The 18,599-nt window shown below is 38.6% G+C and overlaps 1 protein-coding gene across 1 annotated transcript; it reads right to left on the bottom strand.

Annotated features, from left to right (window-relative positions):
- Window positions 1-213: 213 nt before the first annotated feature.
- Window positions 214-18,490, bottom strand: LOC114549607 (oxygen-regulated protein 1-like). Its single transcript, XM_028569987.1, has 5 exons — window positions 18,405-18,490; window positions 2,453-3,089; window positions 1,618-1,774; window positions 321-1,102; window positions 214-234 (listed from the first exon to the last, which is right to left on the bottom strand). The coding sequence occupies exons 1-5, from the start codon at window positions 18,488-18,490 to the stop codon at window positions 214-216; spliced, it is 1,683 nt and encodes a 560-aa protein (XP_028425788.1).
- Window positions 18,491-18,599: the final 109 nt, after the last annotated feature.

Here is an 18,599-nt window from a genome sequence, read left to right as displayed (position 1 = left end):
ACTTCTCTTTGTTGGGGCTTGTCTTTGCCTTGCCGCGTGGGCTTTGGGAATTGTTGTTGAGCGGTTGTTGCTTGAAATGCACCAGTCCTCAGTGAAGGCAAGGTGAAATCAGATGTTACTGACATGCTCTCAGTTCTCCAGATGCTAATTGACTCAGAAGCTGTCGATGGTCTACAGAGCTGGGGTTCAAACTCATTATTGGAGGAGAGATGTCTAGTTTCTGAAGTAGCTGGCCTGCAAAAATGCATCTCAGAAGCAGACACACCCGGTGAACAAAGGTAGGTCTGCTGTTCATATACGTGTAAGACAGTTTCAGTGACCTCCTCTCCGCTGGATTCAATCTGTAGGATTTCCGCCATCCCTGCTGATTTAAATTTGGACACATTTCCGTTTATATTTTTGGCATCGACAGACCCAAGTTTTCTAGGTTTGGGCACTGGTATACTGCTACTCTGTTTGACCATGCAGTACTGCTCTGTCATGGCTCCATTTTCTGTCCGCTCTCTGTAGGAGTAAGAACCAATTGTACCTTCCTGAATCCCCTCTGCTGTTTCTGATTTTAGGCTCTCCACTTGCTTTTTTCTAATTTGCTTGTGCCCCGGTGTAGGAGCTCTCCTAGGGGACACCACATCAGTTTGTACTTTGATATTATCCTCTTCATGACTACTCTCACTGAAAGCTCTATTGCCCAGCGATGGTGGATCTTCATCATTGTTATCCTTAGTTTTGTTGATGGTGTCAATGGAGGCAGCAGGACTTTGTAAATCTAGTGAGTTTAATTTAAGTGAGCTTATCTCCTGCTCTGCCTCAGTCTCTGGTAAACAGGTCCCATTTAGCTGATTGGCTACACTTGAGCGTGACAGAGTGGTCGTCCAATGGATGGTTTCCTCTTCCTTAATTGTCAGCCGCACCTTCATCTCCACTGTCATACTACCATCTTGGTTCACTCGAAAGGACTTTTCAATGTCATCATCTGAGGGCAGCAGGCTCTCCTGCTCTTCAGCTCCGATGCCAAGGCAGGTGTCAGGTGTTTCTGGTACTGACTCCAGCATACGACCTGACTCCAACTCGACAGAGTGAATGGGTAGGTCGCATGAACTTTCTGCAATGGAGTTATGGATCCGATTCACAATGTATCTCTCCGATGAGGGGGAGAAATTTCTTGACTGTGAAGTGTATGATAGTGACTTCTTTTTACCTTTTCAGTCAGTCAAAAGAGCCAAATGGGTACAAAAAAGTTTCAGGTTGAAAAATAAAGTAGAAATGTCCAAAGATATCAGGCAAGGATTAAAGAGGTTAGGCAGGCAGTTTGAAGAGGAAACCCAAGAAGCATGAAAAGAGAAGAAAGAGAGAAAAAAGTTAGAAAGATAGTCCAACTATTCACAGCTCATGAAGAACAATAGCCGACAGCCACGTATACAGGGTATGTAGGTCATCCAAGGTATTATGCATAATATCATTTCCTCAGCACTTTCCCAATCTTCATCCCATGAGAGCAGGTAGATTATTGCAGACATGTTGTATGTGTCTATTTAATAAATGTTCTCAGCAACTAAACAAAACAAAATGATTGCCTAGAGATCAATCCAAAAAAACAAAATTCTTAAGTAAATTTACGTTTTAACGCCTTTAGTCTTCTGTGACCCATTCGTTTGGTCGGCAGCATTGTTGGAGCTGGTGATTTCTGTGCATTGTAGTTTGCATGCCTGAATGGCTCCCTGCCCACAGCCACTACAGTCCCAGAGCACAATATTAAGCCTGGAAGACTATCCACCTGCAGACAGAAACAAAATGATGGAATAGAACAATCTTGAATCTACATATGTTAGTGAGTGATATCATTGCAAATGACTTGCATCTGTATGTATGACAAGTCTAAATTAAAGGTATTATTTGTTAAGATGGCACCTTGCAATACCAGCTGACTCTAAATTTATAATAGATCATTGACCTAAAGTCTTACGGTGCAGTATCCCAGAATGCTTTTCTACGTATTAGGGTGACTTAAGAAGATTAACACTTTCTCTACTCATGTGACAGTTATTTACAGGCCAGGTTCAAGCCAGTCCTCTATGGGGCAGTAATGACGCTACCAAAACCTAAAACTTATATATTTACGTTGTATATGAACAGACTAATTTTAGGGGAAATCTTTACAAAAATGTAACAAAGATATCTACCTACATATCCATTCAAATATAGTCTTAAAATATAAAACAATTATGTAATAATATGGTCATAGTTTTGCAAGATGAGGCTATACTTGAGTGTACTTTCACATTTAAGATTGGGCCTGAATAACCTTGTCATTCAGTTTTTCATTTAATCTGTACAACAAGCTTTCAGTTTGATTTCTTGGCATTAGAAAGGAGGGTTAAGTGAATATATTATGGTGATTTTAGCAAGTTTTCTAGAAATGAATTGTGTTGTATTTACAGAGGAGGACACTCACACGTCTGCCATCCGCTGTGTGTAATTTCACCACCTGGAATTGGATCAGCTCTGAAATATGTTCCAGGATAGACTCAAAAGTGAGTGTAGTCCTCTTGTGAAGCACCACAGTGTGTTTTACAGTGGGGTCACCATTGCGAAAAACCAGTAGCCTCTTTGGTGTGCGCACAAACATGTTTTGGCCAGGGAAAGACCTGGCCTGCTGCACGGTCCGACGACGGGAACTAACAGGCCTGGCATTGTACCAAGGCGGGAGCTTCTTCCTGGCGAGTGCTAGGTTGATCGGTTTTACCTTACGGCTGTCGGAGCAGATGTAAGATTTTCCATCCACCAGTTCATCCAAAGTATGGACTGCATGAACCCCCCGGGGAGTGGTAATGTTCCTCACCCCAAACGGAAGGGGAACCTTTTTAGAAAGACTGTCCAGGAGCGCATCAAATGTTTTAAAGGTGCGGTTGTTGATGACCATGCGCAAGCCATTGAACTGAGAATCTCCACTTTTGTAGAAGCAGACTCTCTTCGATAGGATAGGATCGATGATCCTTGAGGTGCGTGGGGTGCCAAAGGTGTGCCCACTGCCCGAAGACTGGTCAGGGAGGATCCTCCGAAACTCTGTCTCATTCATCATCGCTGATTGGCTGGAAGGGGAAAGAGAGAAGTAAAGAATTAGACATTTAGTAGAAACATAAAGGTTTCCTGTTTTTTTTTCCCCTTTATGCTTCCCCAGTTGATGTTCTGTGTACAGTAAAAATAAATTCCTAGTAAAAAAGCTTCCTCCTCAGAATCCATGGTGAGGAGGCCCAAAAGGTTTCTCAAGTTGCTTCTACAAATAAAACATTACACATTTTTACAGTAAACAATCCGCACAGATATTGACAATTTGTTTTGTCTAATTTTATGATTAGATGGATGTACAGTGCAGGTATAAAGCCTGACAAAAGCACGCCAGATGTCACACATTCTCCTCCCCTCCGGCTATCTCTGCTATCTACTGTATTTTGTTATGGCACCATCGCTGCACCCCAAGCATAGCACCGGGGGTGGCAGTAGCCCAGTCAGTAGGAAGTTGGGTTGGGAACTTGAGGGTTGCTGGTTCAAGTCCCCATACGGACCAAAGTATGGTGGTGGACTGGTAGCTGGAAAGGTGCCAGTTCACTTCCTGGGCACTGCCAAGGTGCTCTTGAGTAAGGCACCAAAACCCCCAACTGCTCAGGGCACCTTTCCATGGACAGCTCCCTCACTCTGACATCTCTCCATTGGTGCATGTATAGGTACTGAGCATGTGTGTGTAATTCAGGCCTGTGTGTAATGTGTGTAATAACAACAGAGTGAAAACATTGTAATTTCCTCTTGCAGGATTAATAAAGTATACTTTACATTACAAATATTATTGTGATTGGTTAAAAGAATAAATACAAACAAGCCAGAGCGTTTTCCCCCTATACCAGTTAACCCATACTGCAGTGCTGTCAGCGCTCGTGGGATAGGTCTGGCAATGCAAGACTAGGGATGCAGTAACAAATAATCATACGAAGAGTAAAACATGGTTTATGTGCTGGATGTCAGGCTTTATCCCAACACTGTACACCAGGTGAGCCAGATTAAGTTAACACACAAATGTAACACCATCTGAAAGATAACTTCAATGGTTCATGATGTGTAAACAGCTGATGTGAAAACAGTTGAGTGACGTCCTGCAAACATATGTTGTTTACTTCGTGAACTGTACCCATTACGGAAATAACCTGATTTCTGGGAAACCTGCCACATGACTGGCATCGTCAATGATTTGATTAGCTGGGTTTTAACTACACAGGAGAGCCCTTAATAAGTGATACAGAAATGTTTGACAGATTGTTCTCATATTTCTTTTGCCATACTTATTAGGGTATTAAAATAATTGTATGCCACATTTGATGGTAGAAAATCTTTATAAAATAATCAAAAATGTATATAACTTATTAAAGACAAAACCCTATATTGAATCACATAACTAAACTGATGTCTCTAAACACTTCTCTATGAATCAAAAGTTTTTTAATATTGAATTGCTTAAAAAAAATGAAGTGATAATTTCCAGGAGTTTTTCTTTAAACTGACTTTATTGAAAGTGACAAACAAATTGTGATATTTCATTTTAAAATTAAAAAATGTATATACATTTTAAAATGTATTATTTAGTATTAGTAGTTAGTGTAGTTTGTAGCAGAAGGAGTATTCATTTTATTTGTTAAAAGACCAACATGTTTTTATATTCAGGACGAAATATTTGTAGTAATTGTAGGTAACAGAATAAAAACAAAATGTGGTTAGAATATATGGTAATGGGATTTATAATGCTGCAAGTGTAACGCATAAATACAGATTAAAAATGGAGGCATTAAACAAGCAAATAAATATACAAAAATTGCAGGATTTCAAAGTAAACTCACCTACGTTGGCATCAAGAAATTTCCAGCCGTTTTGAAAGGATCCATGAAATGTTATTCCGTGTTCTACTGTACATAATGACTGCTGTCAAACTAACCGCACAGCAACAGTTTATTTCTGGAGGCACCGTCCTGGTTAATTTGCTTAATCTTTGCACAAGTTAATCTGCACTGCAAGTGCATTGCTTGGAAATCCTCTTCAGAAAGGTGTGTCACATAGATGTACGTAGAGCTGTCATAGCAGAGTGAAGAGGTGGACTCGGGACCTGTCCTGTGGTTTATTCATTATATATTATATTTTATATGTTAAATAGGCCAGAAACACATTTGTATAGAAGTTTTCCCATGGGAGTAAATTGTCAATGGGGGTCTTTTTTGCGAAAACCAAAACTATTTAAAAAAATAACCCCCCAATTCACTCTTACAATAAGACACAAGTGGAAAAAGAAGACAAAGAAAGTCAATTTTAAAGTAACATAATATTTACTAACTAACATACCGGTAGTTTGAAAGTGATTAAGACCAGTTGCATTACAGTATAACAAAGCATCATTTAATGTTTTACATACTTGTGTTTTGCTCTTATTTGAGGCTTAAATTAGAGCCCAACGCTACACCTGCAGAAGGTTATACGAACTAAAAGGAGAGAAGTGTTTTTCTCCACCAGTGGCAGCAGATGGTAAATTGGTGTCCAGTTGTAATATTCGTGCAGGGTTGTAATCTCATTGAGGACCTCTTTAGATAATAAGGATTAAGGAGCTCTGCATTCGCAGGACCCTTGGAGAAGAGCACTTGTTTTCAATGAAAGGAGTGAACATTCACCCAATTACCTCTGAATAATGAGGAATCAGATGATCAATTGTTAAGTTATATCAGAGCTTTGTCTTTGACCCTGTGTGAACACATACAGGGTATGTTAGTATAAAATAAGACATTTAAAAATAACATGGACATTCTTTCAATAGTAAACACACGTGGAGGCTTTTATAGGCCATACAAAAATACACATGTAACAAAATAGTGCTCGTTCTAGAAATAAAATTCAGTAAGCAGGGTAGTGGAGTCCAGTAGATTGGGTTGAACTGTATTACTGAGGGCATTGGCCGGTCAAGAACATGCTTAACCATGAACTATCACGAGTTGCATAACAGTTACAAAAACTGGACGGAACGTAGTCTATTTCTGTAGTGAAGGGGATTAGTAGACATGGGATGACTTCATTCCGCAGTAAACCTGGGGCTAAAGTTAAGGAATCAAAGGAATATACAAAAGTTATCAGGTTTCAGCTCAGTATAAAAGGATAAAGTGATGACACTCCTGTTTATTTTATTGCTGTAAAAATATCTCAGGTGTGTGTGAAAGAGACCATATGTGCTGTTGGAAAGAATTCCTGCTGAGCCCAACCAGACAGATATTCAGGAATGCCACAGGAGGCTCCCATGTTCCTAGACCATGACCTGTTCCCAAAACAACAACGAGCACAAAAATGTGAAAAATCCCTAAAAGGAAGCTGGGGGGGGAACAATGTAGGAAGCCCTCAGTGTAAACAGGTAGGTCTGAGGCCTGCATGCCCCTCATTCCAGAGACAAGCAAATGTTGAAACCAAGCGGGTAAAAACGAATGGTCACACTGATACTGCCCGCAGCACAGATCCTGCCAAACATACTCAAATCAGTCTGAAAATAGGCCTGAGCTGAAGCTCTGCACTCAAAGCAGCATGGCAGGTAACAAATGTCTGAAGCTCCATTTGTCACATAACCTTCCCGTCACAGAGTTATAACGAACCAGCTGGTGATATGAATACTGTTATTTTTCCTTCACATGATTACACGTGAAATCACACGCCGCCACGACAGAGATATCTCTCTCTGCGTTCCGGGTGTATTGCCACCCCTGCCATGCCCTATTTTTAAATCCTTGCGCCTATACTGCAACTAATTGGCGCCAAGTTAGATTCAAACCTATGCTGTTAATGGGAAAAAATGTGTGATATGTTTTGGCCCTTGTCCCCTTTCTATATTTGGCCCATCGTCCTCTGCACAGCTGCTCCTCCAGATCTGTCTGCCTGTGTTCCCATCAAACAACTCTCTTCAGTCTGCATGTATTGCCTCAATTCAAGAGGCAAGAGTGCTTCTGCTTGAAGGGCAGAAATACATTGGGGGGTACATAGAAAAGAACAGCAGTTTGCTCTGATGTTGCGCCATGTTTAGCGTCTGTATTGTCATTTGAAATAAAATGTCCAGTTCGTTTTTTTTTAGCCCTTGTAAGAACTGGTTAAAATTCCAAGCATTGCAGCTGTCAGGAATTCAATTATAAGTGATACAGCCGCACTGTGACCAACAGCAGTTTTAAACATTCAATATAATAAAAAGCCCGGCAGCTTATCCTGCAAATATGATATCTTTTTTAAACTTTACTTGCACTCAAGATCTCTATTCTTCCACAATTATTGAATATAAACAATAACATTGATCAATTCCATTTTTCCTTTGAGGGCAGTTTAATGTGAAAAAAAACAAACTTGGCAGACGTTGAGCCGAAAATATGCTTACTATTCAAAATTCCATTCAAGTGACATGATGGTATATCTTTTTTCCCCTCTTAACTTCCAGTGAAATTCCCAGATTTTGAATGAATCCCTGCCAAACAGGGCTCGCACTGTAAGGTCACACCACCGCCTGTCCCTCCCCTTCCGAAACCCCTCGCACAGCAGTCAAGAGGTCTCCACCCCATCCATTTTGAGCGCTCTGTATCAGCTGTGCCAAGCTTTTAATCTGCCAGGTGACATCCCAGTGTTTCCTGCATGGGACAGAGGGAAAGATAAGCACGCTCCTCTGTGCGGTAAATCACTCCGCACTCCCACTCATTCACTGATATGACCATTATTCAATTAGGCTGCACTCAAACTGACCACAATTCTTGGCAATTAGGGGCTTTGCGAATGTTTTCACTTAATTTACATTTTCTTAATCTCTTTGTTGTTTTACAGTATTTGTTTTAATTGTTCAATGGCTGTTCAACATTAAACTTTGTTTGTTAGTTATTGCTGTGGTGGAAAGTATTTGAGCACATTTTGAAGTATTGTACTTTTTTGGGATACTTTCTGCTTCATAAAGTACCTTCAAAATGTATCATTCTTATGCAATCCAAGAAGCAAATACACAGAGCCAAAGAAAAATAAACTGAGTTACATTTGCTCTTAATAACTCTGACTATCTATCCATATCTTTTTTAATTACACTGCATTTATAGGCTGTAAAGTTGTATGTGTTTGAAGCAGCATTATTTTAGATTAGCAAATAAATAAAGGATAACCCAAATCACATCCACCATATCGGTAGTTTCGGCGATTCTATCGCTGGATATATTTTTGAGAGTCTTGGTCAAAATGGCAGTGCAGTTTAAAGCCAATAAAAACATGCTGAATAAAAACCCAGTACATTTTCAACATCATAAAGGCTACAGGAGCGAGACAATGTGGACTGAAAAAAATAATCAGAAGAAGGAATAAAAGACAAAACACAATGGCAGATAAAAAAATTTGTCTTTTGAATGTCTGCAGATTGTGAGGATGCAGTATACCAACAGCAAAGCCTTTCAACAGTAATATAAATACTGATACGCACAGAATGTGGACTATTATTCTCAAGAGGGCAGTGGCATGCAGGGTCATCCTCACTAAAGGGCTCAATACCACATGGCTGTTAGCTTTGGAGGTCCTGGGCAGAGGCCCAGTCCGCTGACGGGACAACCTGGCTACGCACAAACCAGATAGCAGCCCAGGGTGAGGAGTGATTTATCCGTCTGTGCTCGCATCAGACAACCTTCCTCTGATTAAGGGTTAGTCACTGAGCGACAGAGCTGAGTGGAGTGGAGAGGGGCGAGACAGGCGGCCTCCCTCTGTGAGACACTGGCATCCTGACCGACACACAAATGGACTTTCCAGACGCTGCAAACAGCACATGTACTGTACTGTATGCCTACAATGAACGCACACATTGACAAACACACATTTACCAGTGGGCATTTACACAGCAATGTGCACGTAGTCATGATTTCTTCTCTCTTTTATTTACGGGCTGACTTTATATATATATACACACACACACACACACACACACACACACACACACCACGAGCCAAGATAAAGACTTATTGAGCTGGCCTTGACATTCGCTCAACCCAACAACAAAAGGATGTAGTGAATCTGAGTGGCCCACTGTTTGACTTGTCTCTGTGGGCTGTTAAAGACCAGTGTTCCTGCTGTTCAGGGTTCACAAACAGGTTACAGCCTCCATCAATTTCAATGGAGATGGTGTCTAATGTATGTATATGTTGTAAGGGAATTCTGCAGGGGTGAAAAGTACCCAGTAGTAATTGTTTTTGTTAAGTAAATTCTAAGATGAGCAGTTCTACATATACTTAAGGGATTTTTTAAACTACTTATATTTACTAACATCCACTTTTGACCAAATCAGGACATAATTCTATTTAAGTTTGTTTTAACCCGCTTTCAATACTAGGGAAATCTATGTCTGTAAGTTTAAGAAAGATGACAGAGATTGGTTGGTAGCTCTTCGTCCCATTCCTTGAATATTTTGAGTACTAATTCCTGTCTTTGTTGCATCTGCCACACCTCACACATTTCAATATGTCACTATTTCAGCCCTAACACTATCCAAATGATACAATGTGCCACAATCCCAGCTACTATTTCATTTGTATAGCCTACCCTTGCATTTGTAATATACATGCATTAAGTCAGTCTACCCGTCCTTACTCCCCCTACACCCTGTGATGTCCTGTGTTTCTTTTTCTTTAGATGCCTTTGTTAATAGTTACTGTTGTTGTCTTCCCATATGCTGTCTAAGCCACAATGGCCCTTTCACAGTGACAAAGTAGCTGTTGCTGAAAATCTTCTTATAACTCATATTTAAATCATGCACAGTACTTGATCTTTTATCACAGCTGAAGGATGCACTTTCTTCTGCCCGTTGTCCCTTAAAATTGAGTTGTTATTAATTGTTGCAGATATAACTTAACCTTATAACCTGAGGACACAATCATTTGCATGTTGAATATTTGGGGTAAAATGGAGTTTTATTCTGGAGAGTAACTCAGATTCTCACATAACAAATGGACAGAAATAGTTTCACAGCGGTTAAGGGAAATGGCAAATGGTAAAGATCATCAGTAGAGATATAACATGTTAACAATACACAGTACAACAATCTGTCCATGGATTTTAGGGCCGTAACCTTGTCTGAATTTTTTTTTACGACATTCAAGAAGACAAAACCTGGAAACATGCTTCATGAAAGCAGATGTGACATAATCATACAACACTCAGAGGACATTTCTATCAACTGTTCCCTTTGTATGACTAAATAAAGAAGTGTGATACTGTATATTTTATATGGTTAGAAAACCCAATCAAAACAGACTTTTAACAGCACACAATATTGCCTACAGTCCTCTCTGTAGATCGAGACGTGTCATCAGACAACAATCAGAAGCAGCCAGAGTGTGTATACACACCCGTTCACATGCACACAGACCGCTAAATATTTCAGATATTATATTAATGAAGTTGCAACTCTGGAGAAGGACCTCTGCAGGAAAAAGCTAAAATAAAACATTATGATCGGTGATGGGATAATAACTAATTTGGCAAGATTTTAACATAATAACTGTATGATAAGGCTGTAAATAATTAATGTTTATAGACATGATGCTTTTCTTTGTTCACCATATATCTGAAGCTGTATGAATAATAATCTGTTTAGAATTTAAAGATTATTTTTTGGGCATTTTAAGCCTTTATTATACAGGACAGCTGAAGATGTGAAAGGGGAGAGAGAGAGGGGGAATGACATGTAGCAAAGGGCTGCAAGTCGGAGTCAAACATGCGGCCGCTGCGACAAGAACTGAGCCCTGTACATGGGGCACACGCTCTACCAGGCGAGCTATCCAGGCTCCCGTCTTTTTAGAATTTAATTGACATTTAATTTGTAATATTATGAAAGAAATCTTACATTATATACAAAATTTAAATGTCTGGCTGTTTCCCATAACATTCTATATCTGGTTGCTTAATCGTACATTAGTATACATAATGATAATTTTATGATGCACCTATTTCATGTAATCATGACGTAGATGTCATGTGTTTATGATGGCTTACAGTGTACCATAACAAACCATTTCAGCTATATGTTACCTCACAGGTAATGGTTATAATGACAGCAGAGCTGGAGCTTGAAATACCGGCTGTGCGTGACCACAGCAGGACTTCTCGCTGGGATTACCGGGCCACGCCACCTCACCTAGATCCATAAGGGACTCACAGCAGGCTCACATGCTCTCACCTTACCCCGCTCTCTTAACATTTTCACAAGGACAATGGACTCTTGTTTTGTAAATGCAATAATACCTATTATTTTATGTTTATTGTATACATTTAACTACAACTCAATTCAATTTGAAGGTTAAGTTAAAGTGCAACAGATAAATTATATATATATATATATATATATATATATATATATATATATATAATAAATCAAAAACAATTCTGCTCATTCTAATCTATATTTCATTTGTCATCAGGGCCAAATGTTTTACACATGGGAAAGTCCAATCAGTGATATGTTCTTCAATTATCTGGGATTTTATTGTGTAAATAGATACACACATTGTAAATGACAATTTACATATGAATCTATTAAAAGAAATACTTGTATTCTATTTCTCAAAATTATCACATTGCCTGTCAATTATTACAATTTTACTTTTTAACAGACCCACACCTGGTAAAGGTTTAATTTCATAGTGAGCTTCATGTAGCCCTGTGCAGAGCTGACCCCTGGTGGCAACAACTGACAGTACAACTAATTGTCTTTACAGCATCTGGAATACCCAACCACTACAGCAACTCTCAAATAAAGAAAACATTAAATCAGGAATTCACTTTTAGAAATACATTTTCTGTAAGTAGGTGTTACAGATTGTACAGACCTGACAGGACAGACCAGGCCCACAGAAAGGAGACAGGGCCTGCAGAGAGGGAAGAACACACTGTCAGCTTTTGGGGAACTGGAAGTGTACTGTTTGCTGTTTCAGTGGAAATGTGTTTGATATTTGTTTGAAGCTCATAATCCAATAACATGAGCACAAATACACTTCCTGTGTAAGAGACAGCTTTTCAGACTGACTGTGTTATTGAAAAAGACAAATACCAAACTGTGTCTAGACATTTGTCCTGGCTGTAGGTTCACTCACACACACACTTTAAACATATATCTAAAAATGTGGTATCTTCACATTATATGACCCAATTTTAAGCGTTAGAGTTAAATTAATTAATTAATTAAATTTAAGACGGTATTTTTTATATTTGAAAGGAGGAAGACGCCATATAATTAATTATTTAGTTTCTCAAAAAGACAGTGGGCTATATTAAATAAATACTGTGTGAATAGATTAGTCTTACAAATCTCCCATGATCCCTTAAAAAACAACTAGGATCCTAACCCAAAGGTACATCAGAACTCAGAACTGTATTACTTAAATAATTAATTCAAACATTATAAAAAGACATATAGTTTAGTTTAAATCTAAAACACAGCAAACAGTTTACAGAAACGTGATGAAACGTCAATGTCATTATCTACTATAACACATAAAACACTACAGCAAATGCAGTGTTTTTATTCAATGTAAATAAGGTAAGAAAAAAATGTCAGCACACACACACACACACACACACACACACACACATGTGCACGCACACGCACACACACACGCACACGCACACGCACACACACACACACACACACACACACACACACACACACACACACACACACACACACACACAAATACAATGAGACAACAAAGGGTAGTTGACCCGGGTCATGACACTCTGCTCTCTCCCCCCTTTATTTAGACTATATTTTTATGTATTTTTATTTTTTTAGGAAGTCCTACCGGTGATTCCCAAAATGGTGTGAGTGGTGTGAATTTCACAGAGCATGGTTTCCTCTCGGATATAGGATGTTCCTAATCTTTCATGGATGGAGCAAACAGGAGTCATCGGAACGAGGAAGTGGCGACAGGTGCTCTGTGGAAGATTCAAAGATCCACAGAAAGAAAAAAACGTGAAAAGACAATGGTCCACATTTTTATCTTGTGAACTGCACCTCAGCTGAGCCTCAGAGTGTTTTTTTTATTTTGTTTTTATGTAGGTCGTGCAATTAATCTTTAATCAAATAGATCAATGGTTCACTAGCTTTTTCTTGTCAGATACCTGGATTATTTCCCACCACCATTTAGTTCAATCATTTATCGGCTTCTTTCTCTATTTCAACTGTTTATTTTATTAGGCTATGCATTTTATCCATTAGCTAGCTATTTCAACTGTTTATGCTCATTACATTTAGGTTTCAGCTAACTATTTCAACTTTTTTTATCAATTATTGTAATTATTTCACCATTCATCTATTTCAACCATTTATCAATAAGCTAACTATTAATTTTTTACCTTTAGGTTTTATCTCAATATTTGACTTTGTTAGTTAGCTATTTCACCATTCATAACAATCTATTTAAAACATGTATCCATTAGCTAACTGTTTCAACCGTTACCCCGTTAATTGTAGTTAGCCATTTAAAGCATTTATCAATAAGCTAACTTTCAACAATCTACTTCAACAGTTACTTTTAGCCAATTATTTCAACTGTTTCTATTGGAGCTATTTCGCCTTTTACCTTTTTCTCATACTTTTAGCGATATATTTAAAACATTTATTCATTAGCTACATTTAGCTATTTCAAAATGTATCCATCAGCTAGGCTAACTGTTTCAACAGTTTATCCATTAGCTGCCATGCTGAAAACAACAACAGAATAGACCAGCATGCTGGTCAGCAGGGCAGCTATTTAGCTATTAAAACAGTTTACCATTACCTTAGCTACCTATTTCACCTGTTCATCTATTACTTTTAGCTATCTATTTTAACTATCTTAGCTAGCTAAGTGTTTCAACTTCTCTGCTCACTTGCTAACTAGTTTTCATGCAAGAATGTTCAGGTGTTACAGCTGGCTCAACTAGTGGTTATATGTTTGTATTTTGTGATTTATATTGTTTTCAAATTAGTTGAGCTATTCCACAATTTTTTTCCACGTACTGCACTAAAATAAATTAACCGTAGTTATAGGATGTATGTAGGCCTAGTATTTGCTTTATACTCAAATTAAAAAGATAGCTACTTGCCTTTTTGCTTCTTCCTTGGTAATGGCTATAAAGTTAAATGACTCATTAATGATGTTTAGTTAGTCACAGTGTACAGTGTTCTTTGGAACTAAACAGCATTGCTCACTTTCCTTACATGCGTCCTCAGAAGGGAAGGTCCGGAGCCAACAGGGAATCCTGTAACAAGAGGACACAAGACTTAAAGAGAGCAAAGTGTGGCTGTTCTGCGCCAACACCTTTCAGCCTCCCAGAGAAAAACAAGGTGGAGAGGAAACTGACTGTTGATGTAGTCATCTTATAACCACTACCCGCCTGGACACAAGCTAAAAATTGTCCTGAATGCCACAAGGGGATTCAAACAAAAGAACGGAGAGTGCTGAGCTGATCAGGAGTGGCCTGAAGTTGATTCAGCTCCCCGAGTCAACTTCTGACTGTAAAACAAATGTGCTAGCCAGCTTGAAATAAAATTTCTGGCACTAGGCAACCATTTTATAATCCTACTGTGTCTTGTATTTGTTGTATTGTACTACAACTGTTTATTATAACTGCATGTAACTTTAAACTTATATTCACCATGGAATCCTTTTTTTTTTGTTGGTTAAATTAAGTCCGGCATTAAACATGAATTCAATTATTGTCATTTATAACCTGCAAAGTTCCCCTTAAATAGCTTCAGACTAAGTTAGATTAAGTGTTTGAAGCTATATCACACATATGTGCCTATTGTGTTAAATGTTAAAATGAACACATTATCTGTGATTTTCATGGCTTCAACATTTCATCAAAGAAAGAAATCTTGATGCATCATTTTATACAAACTTTCCTTGTGTATCAGAAGACATGCTAAATATACTGACATATTGTCGGTACGAATATAAATTACATAAAAATTGTCTCATTAAAAACCACTACTATGTAAAGGCTATATGAGATAGGATTTAAGTGATATGTGTCATGTTAAAATTTATTTCATTAGCTAATAGGTTAGTAGGATGCCAGAAAAAATCTTTGTAATGTTCTTTAGATGAGACTGATAATGAAGTCTATTTTATGTTGTATTGCTCATTTTATGATGATTTTGGGGCCACATTTTTTAGTTAAAAGTTATGATAAGTTCTTTGAGTTCGATGACAATACAAATTTGACTTATGTTTGAGAAAGGGAACCTTTTGATGTGCCAGAGTTTTAAATCATGGAAGAGAAAAACAAAGTTTGTTTGCAATGTAATGTTTTATGTCCATGTTGGCGCATTTATGTACATGTGTATGTGCATGACACAATAAATAAAATAACTGACTAACTTAAAAACTAACATACTGCTATATATTTGGAATTAAAAATAAAATGAGATGATACAAAGCTGGAAAAGTGTGTTGCACCTTATGTTACTGAACCATTGCAGCTATGCAATAAAATTACTTCTAAAACCATTTGTGAATGATCCCTGTGAATTTTGACACAGCAGCTAACGCCGTGGCACAAAACGTGGTTCCTGTTCAATCTGTCAACTCACAAGACAATAATAACTGAATATGTGCCAGAAACAGAGCTGGAATCAAAAGAAAAATAAACTATTGAGTCACAACGTGGAGATTGACTGGATCCACTATATATAGTGGGAGCACAACTGGACGGTGGTGTGACTGGCAGAGACCAAAAAAGCGATCAGGCCAGAGAGGGACAACATATGCCTGGGATTATGAGCAACCAGCCCTGCTTTAGACAAGAGGCACACCCTCTCCTGCAGCTGTCTCACATGCTGTATTTGCAATCTACTATCAATGACTTAATCAGTTTGGGCCCTCGCAGCCTCTCTGTGTCTGTCTCTGAAAACCGGACAAAGGAATCTAAACCTTGACCAGTTTGCAGAGAATGTTTTTTTATTTATGTGTGTGCACTACACTGGGTGGCATTTATGATAAAACCAAACACATTTCAAACACAGATGCAGATTTTGTGGATTTATGTGCATGTTTTGTTGTCATAGTAATTCAAGACATTAATGAAGACAGACAGAATGCATAATAATCAGACTTTTGCTTTTAACTTATGTACTGAAAGTGCTATTCAGGATTAGGGCAGCAATTTACCATAATTTTCAGTATTGATTAACCTTTTTAGAAATGATCAATTCATCATTTAGTCTATAAAATATGAATGGAAACAAATTTGGGTTTGCCAGATTGTGGGAAAATCCCACTAGCTATAAGTGTTGGTTAAGATGAAGTTGCTAATAAATAGATTTTAGTCTATATCTTCTGCAGCCCTTTTTCAGAAGGAAAGTGGTCCAAGCAGTCAAAGGCAACCTAAAATTTGCTCTTATTAATGGCTTATATCAAAAAGTTGAATTAATGGGCTATCAAAATGGCTGTGAATTAATTTTCTTTCATTTGATTAATTGCTTAATCGAGTAATTGTGCTTGCACTATTCTTGTTATTAGCCTGTTTTTACACAACCCACATCTCATACTGCATTCAACAATACAATATTTGTATTTGCTCTTCTGGTTCTGAATGGTGCAAAGTTAGGAGACAAAGAAACCAATTACGCATAATTGTTTTCCCATGGATTCATCTCATAAAGAGGAGGTATATTATCGGTATATTCAGTGTTTGTTTAGGATGAACAGCACATTCAACCACAGCTAACATGACTTCATAATGACTAATAAACTCTCCACCTCAACTACACTGTGTTTGAGTTAGTAAAATAAAGCTGAAATTGGTTGTTTATTGGAGGCTGAATGAAATAAATTGCAGCTGGCTTAGTGGGTTAATGAAGCTGTGTTTGTGTGAGGCAGCTACCTGAGATGAGATTAGGGTAGGGCCATGATTAAGTGCTGCTGTGTTAATGTAGATGGCCGCCCTGCTGTAATCTCTGCAGACTGATGGCAGCGAGGCCCCGGGACACACACACACACACACACACACACACACACACACACACACACACACACACACACACACACACACACACACACACACACACACACATTAAAAGCCCAGATTTCCTGAGCTTTGAGCTACTCTGACTGAATTTCTTGCTTTTACCTGGAAACATCTCGGTGGTACTGCTAACGTAATGCAAATGTACACAGAAACACAGAATTCTTTTTTTATTTTATTTTGTCATCAGTGTTGATTTATATAAAGACACACTGTATGTTTTTTATGTTTAATTTCTTAAGTTGTACATTTTACAATGTGTATGACTTTACTGAGTGAGCTCTTCCTCGTCAATTAGCCCTGATCAGTTAGTGTGAGGAGATAATATCATTGCTGACATGGGGGGTCTGGCTCTCCTTAAGTCTGTGCAGGTGACCCCCACCCACTCTGCTGATGCCTTGGGGATCGTGGCCTGAGCCTGTTGATGCACCCATTAGCTGTAACAACAGGGAGGATAAACCTGCCACTCAGCTGCAGACTGAATTTAAACACATTCACACTAATTACGGCGGATTGTTCTGCACGGCCCGAAGGGAAAGAAGTCAGTCTGTGTCTGAGGGTAGTAAGAAGACGTAACAACACGTCACACATATCAGAGTAAAAACACTCAGAAATGTACAGTTAGTAGTAAAAAAATGTTTAGACATAAATAAGACACTTTTTTTTTCTTGACTTTAACAAGAGCTAACATCATTATTGTGACCGTGGGAAATTCCAGAAATATTTACCGTGAGTTCCAACCACTACTTCTCCCACATAAGAGAATATTTCAAAACATTCAGCATGAACAAAGTGCATGAATATATACACCTCTGGAACATGTTTCCTCTGAAGTGCTAAAAATGGATCAGTAGGTCAGGGTGATTGACCCCTCAGAGAAGAACCTCTTCCTTTTAAAATAGGGGAAATCTCTATTTATAAAACGGGACTCTTTGTCACCTATAAATACCATGAATTATCCTCAAGGATGGATCTGATCTCTTAAAAGATTTTTACCCGATAAATTTGACATATGATGAAGCAACAGACTGGCGTGAGTGTCTAAATATATCATAGCCTTTCAGAAATATAACCTGATGTCATTGCTATGTTATTATGCATAGCTGGAGGGTGGTTAATGAATTAAACCTTATGTTCAGTTGTGAAAATACACAAAATAAACAGTCACCATTGTTTAACGGTGCCGTAGAGCACAGTGAATTTTAATGGTCCCTTCCATTAATCAGAAGAGACTAAATCATTCACAGACAGGATGTCCGGAGCATAAACGGCGCTCCCATGCTGCGAAAACAAGGCGCCATGTGTAACGCAGATACTGAGATTACCTCCACTCGGTCCGGGCCAGGAAGCTGGGTCGCAGCCCTCCTCTGCCCTGCTTCCAGGTGAGCAACGGGTGCTGCCGGGAGCCCATTAATGCTCCATGTGGAAGTGGGAAAAACCAACCGAGATAGTGCCATGTAATACAGAGAAAACACTGAATGAATGGCAACGCTGTGATGAGCGGAAACACATCTGAAAAG

Source organism: Perca flavescens, chromosome 22 (assembly GCF_004354835.1).
Source record: "Perca flavescens isolate YP-PL-M2 chromosome 22, PFLA_1.0, whole genome shotgun sequence".
In the NCBI taxonomy this organism is placed as follows: Eukaryota; Metazoa; Chordata; class Actinopteri; order Perciformes; family Percidae; genus Perca; species Perca flavescens.
The sequence above is the reverse complement of the archived record's forward strand: the minus strand, read 5'-3'. Positions and strand labels throughout refer to the sequence as shown.

Excerpts from the sequence above, each read along its gene's own strand:
- LOC114549607 (XM_028569987.1), bottom strand. The coding sequence starts at position 18,490 with ATGGGCTCCCGGCAGCACCCGTTGCTCACCTGGAAGCAGGGCAGAGGA. Across the intron at positions 3,090-18,404 it reads CTGGCCCGGACCGAGTGGAG|CCAATCAGCGATGATGAATG; the intron begins GTAATCTCAGTA and ends TTCCCCTTCCAG. Across the intron at positions 235-320 it reads TTGAATCCAGCGGAGAGGAG|GCCAGCTACTTCAGAAACTA; the intron begins GTCACTGAAACT and ends GCATTTTTGCAG.